The 12,526-nt window shown below is 53.8% G+C and overlaps 1 protein-coding gene across 1 annotated transcript; it reads left to right on the top strand.

Annotated features, from left to right (window-relative positions):
* Positions 1-236: 236 nt before the first annotated feature.
* On the top strand, positions 237-1,958 carry LOC147879240 (uncharacterized). Its single transcript, XM_087372271.1, has 2 exons — positions 237-564; positions 679-1,958. Exons 1-2 carry the CDS (start codon positions 237-239, stop codon positions 1,956-1,958), a joined length of 1,608 nt encoding a protein of 535 aa, XP_087228397.1.
* Positions 1,959-12,526: the final 10,568 nt, after the last annotated feature.

Raw genomic sequence — 12,526 nt, 5'->3', positions numbered from 1 at the left:
CTGTTACCAGGGATTACATCTTTCCGCACCAGCAAGGGAATGCTACGGACGGAGCAAATCGAATTGGAAGAACCTTTGGGTGAGTTAACGGAGAGCCAACGTGAAGCAACGAGGAAGTGGCCCTTACTGAATCCCATACAGAACTTGGTTGCTCTGGCTCCTGGGTAGTACAGGGCAATATCCTTCTGGGTCATGTCATTTCGATATATTGCATGGAACCATACGCTCAGGTGGTGATGGCGAACGACATGATTCACTCTGTACAACAACTAGATATCTGGACGGCCGGAACTTCCATCATCCTCCCTACCCGCGATACCGAAACGTGGGCTCTCAGCTTGCAGAGACGAGAGGAAGGGTGGACCATCGTGCACTTTGCCGCACTTGAAGGGTCTGGCGCAATGATTTCTGCCCTGCTCCAAGCTGGAGCGGACCTGACGGTGCGAACCCATAGATCTATAACGGCTCTACACATAGCATCCGCTTTCGGTCTCCGGAAAGTTGTGGAAGTGCTTCTCGGGGTCCGACCAACAGCGCTGAGTTCGCATGTTGTGCGGCAGCTTCGTAAGCTTCTTGGCAGAATCCGACATAGATTGGCTGCTCGTGGCTCAGAAATAACAATGGCAGCCCACCCAGTCAGGGATGCTATCAATGCATTAGATGGGGATGGCCAGACAGCACTTCATGTGGCTGCAGTAAATGGCCACCTGGATGTTCTAGACCGCCTCATCGACGCGGGTGCGGGTATGGAAGTGCCGACGAAGGAAGGATGGACACCTTTGCATTCGGCTGCAGCCAAAGGGAATGCGGCCATCACACGCGCCCTATTAGCTGCAGGGGCAAGGTCTGACGCTCGTGATGTACATCGAAGGACGGCATTGCACTTTTCAGCGCGGGAAGGCCACACAGAAACCTCGAAACTGCTGCTGAAGTATGGGGCTGATACGGAGGCATCATCGGACCGAGGCGAAACCCCTTTGCACCTCGGAGCCTTCTATGGTTACGAGGATACGGTACGTTCTCTGCTCGCAGCAGGAGCAGACGTTGCCGCACGCGACAAGACTGGGTGGACGGCATTACATTTCGCGGCTCACGGTGGCTCCTCTGAGATCATACAGCAACTTATCCACGCCGGATGCGACGTTGTAGCATCTACGAAGGACCGTCTAACGGCGCTTCATATCGCGGCACGGTACAGCAGAGAGGCGGCTGTGCAACTATTGCTCGACAATGGAGCCAATCATGCAGCTCGCGCAAACAACGGCGCCACGGCTCTGCACCTCGCCGCAGAGAATGGCTCGCTTGTCATCGCACAGGCGCTGCTCGAGGCTGGCGCCGACGTTGCCGCCTGTACGAATGAGGGCTACACTACACTCCACTTCGCAGCTGAAAAGGATCACACAAGTGTTGTATTGGCCTTGGTAGATGCCGGCGCCAACCCGGATGGCTCCGCGAGCAAGGACATTACGCCACTACATCTTGCCGCTACCCATGGTCGGACGGAGTCAGCACGACAACTTGTGCAACATGGAGCAAACATCCATGCAAGAACTGAGGATGGGTGGACCGCAGTACAGCTCGCGCGTCACTATAAACATTCACAAGGTGTGGAGACCTTGCTGAATCTTGGTGCTCGCGATGTGCCTTTGAGGCTTCTGAGGCCTGCACAGCCTGTTGCCAGCGGGTATCACGATCCGTACTTGGCCCGTAGCGACACGGGTCCCGCATCGGATTTCGCGGAACGCCCTCCAGCGTTGTACACACCTTTCTCTGGTGCCGCCGCAGCCTCATACGAAACGGTATCGGCGTATAACCTTCAGGCTTCTTCTCATTATCACTCTAGAGGTTCTGGATCCCAGCAAGTTATCGATCCATCCCGAGTTCCAGCCGGCTACTATCTAGCATCCGATGGGCGCATGTATCCAATCGCTACCCTGCAAAACTTCAATGTCCATTGAGGAAGCAGCATTGGAAGTGGCTTCCGGGTCTCTGTTTTGATGAAGGGTGCCTATCAGGCTATTGAAAGGGGCATAAGGATGGTGGCGCGATGTGCCGACTGGAATGAACCCTGGTGCTCGCTCAAGGAGAGGCAGTTTCTTCATTTCTTGGTGACCAGAGTCCATGAACTTCATATTGTGAAGGAGCTGCAAAGAGGTAGACTCGTAGACCTTCCCTTAGCGCTTCATAGATGCTCTAGATCTTCTCGCGTGGCACGGCGAGCGGAAAGATGGATTTCTGCATCGACTTGTGGAATTTCGCTTCCGTATGCTGTAATGTGGCTAGCATCAACGGCGCGCTGTATTGATTCATCTACCCTATATGATCCAATGAATGATAGATGGTACACCTTACAATCTCCTTCAGTGGTTTGACTACATAGGCATAGGATCCTGTCAAATCAATGTCTTCTTCATCGACACTGCGCCCTTTAAGAGCAGCCATCGGCACCACGAGATATAACATTCCATCGTCCCTGTGAAGACCATTAGCCATGTGTCCGACTGAATGGGAGACCTGAATGCAAAACGTCCTAGACAGCACTTACACTTGTGAACTCCTGACCATTAACAATGGTCTCACTCCCGAAGGCCCCAACGGTAGGGACAGTCTTCTGACATCCATTTGTTATGTCCTGGCCGACAAGGGCCACGGCGCCGAAGGAAATTGTGATCGGGAAGGAGTTCTGGGAGCGCAGGTCAGATCAAGCCGTTTCGACCGCGTGGACGGAGCTTTAACTACATCATTACAGGCCCATAAAGCGCTGCCATATACGTCCTGCTTCGAACAAGCAACGCGAACACATCTGCTAGGGCCGGCGGGGATGCTCAACTGATAACCCAGGCGAGATAGGGCGGCCAGGTAGTTGGTGTTGGAGTTGGCCACGGACGCGAGGCCGTAGTCCGGCCAGTTCCAGCAGATCCTCTGCAGGGATAGTGAGCAACAGCATTGGGAAGCATTGGTGTAAAGGTGTTCGCTGAACTTACATCGTTCCTGCGCTGTAAGTCCCGTGGGGTTCGAACGGGGGTGCTGAGGGCTAGGTCCGGCAGTGGTCCAGATGAATTGGCAGGAGGGACGATAAGCTTTATACGATCAGTACAGTTCCAGAACTTCCTCGCAAAGATATTGAGTGGTCACATACCCCTCCGCCGGGGAGCGAGTAGGAGGTTGGCAGACCCCGGGCAGCGAGCTCTTCGGCAAGCCCGGAATCCGCAGGCCCTTCAGCAATGGGCGACGCGGATACCTGCTCTGGTTTAGCAGTCTGTCCCGAGTCTGCATGGAATGAAGCTCACCAAGCAAAGCATAGGGATGCAAAGGACGAAGAGCTTGGGAAACGACTGAAACATGATTTAAAGTGGAGGACTGAGGTTTGAAATGAGTGCGACAGGAGGAGGGAGGGTAAGGCAAGTATTAGGAGCTGAAGATGAAAGGCTGTTGACAATCCAGCATTTGATCACGAGCTCTTTCCAATCTTGTAGTCTTTTCGCTGCCCCTTAAACACCGTAAGCCGGACCGAACCGCTGAACGCCGGTCAGATTGACGCTGATGAAGGAGTGGATGGCGGGAAAGGCGCTGCTGACAAGCGTTATGGTGGCTGCTTGTGGCAGCCAGTGACTGCCATTGTTCTGCTCCCGTTCGAGGAAATGGTGATGTTTGTGGTCGTACCAGCCTCATACCTCGCGCGACGAACCCAAAGCGGCGTAGTCGGTGAGCCCCTGAACAACCAACTTAGACGGTTTTGCGCAATATGAAGGTTTGTTTTGTCTTTTGACCATGACAATCGGAATTTCAGAATGGCATTGCAACCCCTCGATGTTTGCCTGGCGCGTCATTGGTTTGGGAACGTGCTGATCGATCGGCAGATTCCTGATAGGCTGATATCGGGCGGCATGCAGGGTATTTGCGAATCCGATTGCGCACCCGCGATTGCGTCCACGAACTGCAGTGCAATACGAATGTATGCTATTATCAACGATACGGCCAGTCGGGCAAAGAATTGTTGCTCATCCTTCCTGGAATGCTACACAGGGTAAACGGGAAATCCGGACGGGGCGTACTTGGCACCAAATTCGACCGATTACCTTAATCTTTAATTACTCTGCAATTTTTTGCAAATCAAGGAAGCCATCCACAACGTTCTGGGAGGGAGCTGTGTTAGTTGACCATGACGTGAAGTATACGGAAAGCAACAGCTTCTCTCTCGAGGATCAGGGGACGCGTAGGGGGCCGGGTCTCATCTTGAGGTGTGTTCCAGTAAACTGTACACGTGGATTGATACTATACTGAACAGCAGCCATAAGCCGCGTTGATACCAATGATGAAGAGTAGATGCTGAAGCATTGTTACAAATCGGTAGATTCTTGTTCGTGGGCCGGGGCGGAATTGGGCTTAGGAGGGCTGAGGCTCCGCAGAGGGTTTTACTCAGGTCCTAACAGCAGAGATCAGAGACAACGTCTACTGTGTCTACGATGATATGGAGACCCATCCCTGGATCTTATGCAACAAACATAATGTTGGTGGAACGGAAGAAGTATTGAAGAGCCCTATATGTTCCAAGGTTACTCCAAAGTTCCTCATTACGTCAGTAAGACGCTAGGCTTCATTCGGCCTCTCTCGCGTCTGCGCACGCAAGTCCAGCGGCTGCCGCACAGCACGGGAGACGGCGCGCATCGTATTATCTGGTAAATTCTCCAAGGTTGTCTTCGCTTGATGTGTGCCTTGAGTTCCAATTTCTGGTGACTCATGGCTTATATCTATCGTAGATCTGGCTCTACAGACGACGCTTCGAGCGCGACAACATGGCTGTGCTACAGATCTGCTCGCCAGTTTGACATGATTTTGTTACCTTCGCTTTGACTCCTACGCACGACTCTGCTGTCCATATCGTCTCTCTTCATCTATTCTCTTTCTCGCATGGGCTGTTCATTGGAGTAGCTGCGATTCTCGACGCTGCCCAATGCTTCCGATGATCAGGCATCTTAACAAGCAGGACTGTAGTACCGATTTGTTGCGACTCTTGTCGATGTGTAGAAAGCGCGCAGCGGCCGGAGTCCGCGACTTTGCCCTGCATCAACGCCGGCAGATCATCACCCGCGTTGACGTTTCGGGATCGCCTTGTGCATCTGTCGCTGGCTGACGTAACATGCAGTTTCCGCATTCGCCTCTATATCAATAGGTTTCCGATCTGCTCTAAATTGGAAAGGCAATTCTTCTAACCCGATTTCAAGCTTCACTCAACCATGGCAGATCTCACTCCAACCAAAGTGTATTTCAAAAGCTTCGGCCTCGCCATCGCAGGCGACCTGTACAAACCCGCATCTGGCTCGCCCGACCGCAAGAAGGCCGCCATTGTCGTCGGCCACCCCTTCACCGGCGTGAAAGAACAGACGGCCGGCGTGCATGCTCAGGCACTCGCGAAAGAAGGCTTTTACGCTTTAGCCTTTGACGCGGCCTACGGCGGCGAGAGCGAGGGCGAACCGCGCGGGCTGGAGCACCCAAGTCAAAGGGCCGAGGATGCGAGGGCGGCTGTCACCTATCTCCAGACGCTGGGCGAGATCGACTCCGAGCGCATCGGAGCGTTGGGCATCTGCGCCTCGGGTGGATACATTGCCTTTGCGGCGCAGACGGACCCGCGGATGAAGTGCGTGGCGACCGTGAGCGCGATGTGCACTGGGCGGGCTTTCAGAGAGGGGATGAAAGGCACCGATGACACGCCCCCCGAAGCCTTGCAGGGTGCACTGGCAGCCGGCAGCGAGGACAGACTCGCTGTCACCAAAGGTGCGGAGCCGCAGCGGTGGCCACTGTTCCCCGAGGACGCGGCGCAGCGGGCGAAGATGTCGCTTGTCACGCAGGAAGGGTGGGAGTACTACAAGGGGCCACGCGGGAAGCACGAGCGGGCGCCGAACACGTTTGTGGCGTACAGTGCATCGTTGCTGGGCAACTACGCGTCCTTCGACTACGTGCACCTCATCTCCCCAAGGCCGCTGCTCATGATCATTGGGTCGAGGGCTGAATCTGGGTATTTCAGCAAGGACGCCATTGCTACGGCGGGGGAGCCGAAAGAGCTGTATGTGGTAGAGGGCAAGACGCATCTGGATCTTTACGATGATTTGTCCGGTCATCTGGCGAAGCTGGTGGATTTCTTTGGGAAGCACTTGTCGTTGTAGCAGGGAACTCCTTCCTTCCGCACCGGTTCTCTATCGAAAGAGCTTGGAGAGCGGCTGTCCAAGATCGGACGACTGCGTTATGATTTGACGATGCGACGTTGGCTCTTCGAGTCCTTCCTGCCCTGACAATGCGGCTCGGAGAAACACCGTTAGACAAGGAATATGTTCCTTTCGTCAGGACATCATACTCCAGAATGCAGGAAAGAAGCTTGATCTTGATGACTATATCTTCCCCGGTTCGGGTTGCCCGGAGTGGGAATGCAATCACCTGGGAAGCAATGGTATGTAATCAAAACTGCAGTGTAGTATCATCGATCATCTTGTCCTCAAATCTTGCAGTTCCCATCTGTCAACATACAGATTGCATACAGAATTGCTGTACGTTCTGACGGGGATTTCACTCGACTTCAAAGGCCGGTGAGCGCCTCTGAGATCATTATTTCAATCAATCTTAGCAGCATGATGACGTCTCTGACCGAATAAGGATTCCAATGGCATTTCCTCGAACCCGACTCTACCGCATAGTGGGAGGACGGCTGCAAGCTGCTCAAGGCGGTGATGCCCGAGTAGGGACTGCATCTTGATGGATCTCAGAGTTACCGCAGCTTCCGAACCTGCCCTAATCTTTCCTATCAGCTCCCAGTGGACAGGTCTCGTCGTCCCCTCCATGGCGTCGTCTCCGCTTCGCAGATGATCCAAGGGCTAGTTCAATAACTTTTCGTACGACACCAATCCGTACGTGCTACATCGAGTTAGGCGGAATTTGGTTGCAGCAGCCGAGGTAACGGTTCCGGCGGAGGGGCCATTCCCATCCTGAGAATTGCGGTCCTCTAATGTGTCAACGAACTAAGAGCGATGTTGTCCCGCTTGCTGAAGACATAGCGGTTGTTTGAGGTGAAGTTCGACTCGGTGCGTATAAGCGGAGTTTGCGTCGCTCTCCTCGCTTTCACTCAATTGGCCATTAGCGGGTAATTAACGGCACTACATACCAAAGGCCACACTACCTGCACGCCCAAGGCATCCGGCTGCGCGCTCCGAGGTCCAGATCAGGCCGAGTCGACAGCCAATCATCCAAAGCCGGCCATTAGAATTGGCGATGCGGAGCGCCAAATACGCGCATCGTTGTCAGCCTTAGCGGCCAGACAGCTGCAGAACCGAGCGAAAAGGCCGCGTTTCACGTTGAACCCCGCAACCACGAACTGGATGCACGGACGCTTTCTGTCAGTCAGCATTGAAAATCTCGAAAATGGAATTTCGAAGGGCGTGAAGCATGCGAATCGCTGCATTGTGCTGCACTGAGGCCCGTCAGACATCGTACTACGAAGCTTTCCATCACTTGACACTGCGTTGCGAAGTAGTACGACAATACATCTGCCCATACTGCAGTCCCAGAAAGAGCGATCTTCGGCGCAATCTAATTCGGCCGAGCAGAGATGTTCAAAATGTCTCAATTGTCTTCTCAACTCGGTACAACCTCTCATTCGAGCAGTCCGAGACATGGATGCGAGCATAGCGACAAGCCGAAACGAGATAGAGACAGATTACAGGTCTTCGAGCACCAGATCTCCCATCCGCTATCGCAACCCCAAGTCCAACCGCGAGATAGGCGACTCGGCACATGAGCCCTAACGCGGCAATCCGGCCAGTGAGGGTTGTAAACGAGGTGAACGAAATGAGGGTTGCGCAACAACGTCCATTGTTGTGAAGTCGATCTACCATTTCAGATACATTGACCTTCATGAGGTCCGAGCTGCCACCGGGTTGCTCGGTTCGAACGAGCCGAGCAATCAATATGTCGGCGGCCAATGGGGTTGTCGGAAGCAAATGGACTTCCTCGGCCAGAGTTGATACATATACCTTCGACAGGCCCCAGGAATCTGAAGGTCGTGCGCAACTCCATTACGGACGTCCACCTCCGCAAAGGGACCAGATAGGCCCAGCCATTCTCTTGAAAACACTGCGTCCAGCCACCGACCCGATCCACTCCTTTCCACCGCCACAAGCAGCAGGCATGAAGGTCACACTCCTCGCACTCGCCAGCACCCTGGTCGCCAGCTCAACGGCTGTGGTCCTGCCCCGTGCAAACCCCACATGCGCTAAAGTGGCTGTCCTTTTCAGTCGCGGCACCTTCGAACAAGGTGACTTCGGAATTGTGGGCGGCCCATGGGTGGCGGCGATCCAGGACGTGATACCCTACGGTCAGATCTATTGGGGGAACAATTACGATAACAGTGTTTTCGGGCAGGTCAACAAACCCTGCGGAGCAGAGGACTATTCTGACACCGAGTTTAGGTACTTATCGGGCGGAAGTGAATCTGGCACGGAGTCCATGCTTGCCAAGGCGAAGGACCTGGTGGCGACGTGCCCCGGGATCCAGCTTGTTTGGGGAGGATACTCGTACGTCATCTCCCTGGTCTCGCTTGAGAGAAAATGGTGAAGCATGTCCGATGGCGGTAGGCTGACAGCTCCACAGTCAAGGCGCACAGGTCGTCCACAAGGCGCTAGGGAGAGCACCATACAACGTAAAGGCCGCCACGAAGGCAGTCGTATGTCGTCCTCTACTTGGACTGTTGTTGTTTCCAGTCAGCTGACTCAGATAGGTCCTCTTCGGCGATCCAGACGATGGGCAGGCCATACCCGGAATTTCGAGCAGTATCATCAATACAGACTGCGATCCAACAGACCAAATTTGTAAGGGTATAAGCATAATAGGAACGGGGCATCTCGCTTACGGCAAGGACGCGAATCGGCTCGCAAGTTGGGTCAAATCGAAGCTATCCCTTCCCTAGAGAGTCTCCGCTTGCTGGGGTACGGTCGCGGCACGCAGTAGCTTTCTGTCACCATAAGATTAAAAAGCGGTTGAACAACCGGAAACGGGTCCAGCCGGTCATTGAATACTCATAAAATTGATCGATGTGGGACCAGAATCCCAAACTTCTTTTTACACAATGGTTTAGCATTCGAGTCAGCTGTCCACCCACGAGCGTCCCTTGGCAGTGCATTTTCCCCAACTACAACAAGTCCAATTCAGAAAGCATCGCAGTCCAGTCATCAGGGACGCTCTTCGCCGTCTCCCTGCCCCGAGCTTATGCAGACCCATGGAATGCCCGGGTCAGGTCCAGTCTACCGCAAACATCATGAGGTGTTCGGGGTTGTGATAGCGAGGTCATGAAAGCCAACGTCTTACCTTATTTCTTGCTGCCGAGGGTGGGTCAGGCGTAGTTGCCACGATCAGCATTTTCGAGTAAGTTGGCGAAGGTGGTTTCGCATTCAGCCTCTTTGAATCCCTATTCGCAACGTGCGCCGTAGCCAAGTCAGCCACCGTCTGGATCGTACCCTCGATTATCTCCATAGCTGATAAAGCTTTGTCCACGGACTGGTGGTTTCGTCTGTAGAACCTTCATAACGGCTAGAAGTGTATGCCGCAGATGAACGTGTAGCTTGACACCTGCAGCCGTCCGGTGTTCTTGTGTATGCCGTAAGGGCAAGGTAGCAATGCCGGCCGAAATGGACCGTAAAGCGTAGAGAAGAGGCATGCATTGGCTCATAATACATGCACCGATGAGCCGGACAGGGCCTTCTGCAGCCATTATCCAGAAGGACACGCTGTGTTGGACACTGAGTCTGCTGCTTCCAACGAGTCGATGACCGTGCTGGACGCAGTGATTGCGGCAGGGGTGCATATCCACCTTAAAGCTAAGCTGAGGGGGTTCTCCATTCCAAGGTCGTCGAGGCAGTAAGAGGGCTTGCCCTCAAAGCCAACCATTGCATAATTCTTGCTGGGAAAGGAAATCGCAGTGGTCCCCGAATTCAGGAACGGAGGCCAGGATATAAGTATTAAATTCTCGGGGTGGAATTATGACTTGTTCATGCTCTTTTCACTTCGCATCGGCTGATGAGATGTAGGAATCATGTTGAAAGGAGCCAAGGACGGGCACTGTGTGGTAAATATACCCAACTCATGGGGACGGTACTGCCGTCACTGGATTTTCAAGCCTTTCAAGTTTATGGTATAGGACTTCATACCGCCTCTATGCAAGTATACTTGTTCTTTCAATTGAAGCCGGCGGGACTCTGATGCAAGTTTTGCTTGGGCGACCTTCCGACCCCAGTCAATTGGGGTTTGATTTCTTCTAGCGATACGATCACGACAGCATCATTTGACTCTTGCTTTAGCGTCGGCGGAGATGAACGAAAGGCGTCAATCTACCGTCGTGGTAGGTCTGCGTAGCGGACTTCCCCAAGACTTGATCTGGCGGCGAGGAAATGATCGAACCTTGCCAGTTACGGCCTACACAGACTGTCTCAACGTTCGGGAGCTGAATGTGGATCTGCATCGGAGGGTCTGTTGTGGCGCATTTGGTCCTTGGGTGAGCTACACCTATGCTCGGCACAACCAGCCAGTCGGCCATGCCTGATGTTTTCTTAAGCATCGCTAAACAAGCGCTCAAATGATCTATGTGGGAAGCACCGGCCCGAACACTCGCTTCTCATTACACGGCAGCTATGGAGGCCTCGAGTACAAACGGCCAGCGGCATGAAGACTGCGAGGCCGGGTGGTGTACCGATCTAATGCCGGGACCTCCTCACCAGGCAGTAAATGGCAACCCGGTTCATCCCCACCACCAATCTCCACCTAACATACCTATCGTTCACTCCTCAACACGTTCGACTTCTCACTGCCCGCAAGTCTGTATGCAGCACCAGCTACGCCTCATACCGTTCTTTCGAGCTCGCCGCTCTCCTCCTCAGCTACAGCAAGCTGCAGTAATCACTAGCCCAAAGCTTGTCACCCGCTCGCCCTCGATCAGTATCCCTTCTCCCTTTCCTTCCGCGACGTGCCCTGAGTCCTGCGCCACGTCTCGCGCTCGGCGTCCAAGCGCCCATTCGCTGATCGCGAGCACTGATCGCAAGCTTCTTGGCCGTCATTCAGTTGTCAATTTCATCGCCAATGGAGTCCGAGTGCGCCAGCAAGATCCCTTCCACAGCCATGAAGCGCACATTGGCACAGAGGTGAAAGAGCCGGAGAGCTAAGCAGGGCGAGTCAATGGAGCACGTTACGGAGCATTCCCGCGGCAATCACGGGCCAATTGCCTTCGCGATGCCAAAGGGGCAAGGAAGGGTGGGTCGAACTGTTGTACGGTCTATCCTGTAAAGTCGGAACAACCCGATTCTAGATCTACCTCAGAGAAGCTACGCGGCTGGATTTCGCAGGCGCCTGCTCAGCAAAAGGAGCCTACTTGTCATGACATGTGTTTGGAAGTAGGTCCGAAATACTGGCACAGACAGCGCGAATCTAGAGACAGGCAACACCAAGTGAAGTCTGGACCAGAACCTTGATAACCACGCCTCGACCCGCAACTATCACATGCGCCATGCACAGCAGGACCATCAAGGCGACATCGAGTTAGAATCCGGGAGAAGCTGGCGTCGTATCTATTCCACTTCATTGTCCGACCCGGCTAGTTCGTCATGCCATTGCCAGCCACGCAGCATAGTCGCCGGATCATGTGTCGGACCTCGCTCTGGATCTGCATACTGGAAGACAACTTTGTTCTGTTTCTGTCATCTCTGCAGTCAGTCCGCGTTCTTGAGTGGTTGTACCTCGTCAGCATCGACTGTCGCTGCGGTTGTTTGCGGGCTTTTGCGTCAGGTCTCAGAAAGCTCATTCGCACCAGGGCCGGATCACCACATGGCTACAGCCTTATATAGAGCCTGGTTTTGCTCTGTATTGAGCTTTAATCGGCTGATGTCACTCTGTATCGACAAGTGACCCCATGTACTGGGATCCTCGAGCTTTGAGTTCTTCCCTGTTCGACAAAGCAGCCGATTGGTGCCTCGTGGCCATTTCCTACCCGCCCAGTCCCTCCGCACAATCAACTGCTTGATCGCTGATAGCTGTGCGCACCATCAGCGCTTACTGCGCAGCTCGCTGCAGGACCTAGATGGCAATTACTGCGAAGTCAACACTATCCCGCAGCTCGTCTGATTCTGGGTTCCATATCTTGCGCATTGATGGGCTGCTTCAAGTCACTCAAACCCGACCAGCTCCGATTGGACCGGGCTTGCCCCACATGAACAGCCGAAGTCGTCTCTAACTTAGTCCTGATCAAACGATGGTTAGTACACTCTGATGCGAATTGGGATGCTTGATAATGACGCATTGGCAGAAGCGCGACTGCAAGACGTCCCCTCCAGCCTCCAGAGCCGCCTGATAAAGCGCTTCTCGCCCCCTTTGTACACGTCAATGAAACCCCCAAGACCCCCCCGTATACCCGAGGCGCCAGCTATTGGTCTTTCAACCTCCAGCTCATCACGAGATTCCAACATCACGCCCCTACGAGACTCCTTGACTTTCTTAG

The sequence above is a fragment of the Dipteris shenzhenensis genome, unplaced genomic scaffold, assembly GCF_047967505.1.
Source record: "Dipteris shenzhenensis isolate YYH24624 ecotype China unplaced genomic scaffold, Dip_SZ_1.0 scaf0060, whole genome shotgun sequence".
In the NCBI taxonomy this organism is placed as follows: domain Eukaryota; kingdom Viridiplantae; phylum Streptophyta; class Polypodiopsida; order Gleicheniales; family Dipteridaceae; genus Dipteris; species Dipteris shenzhenensis.
This window is presented reverse-complemented; position numbering and strand designations above follow the sequence as displayed.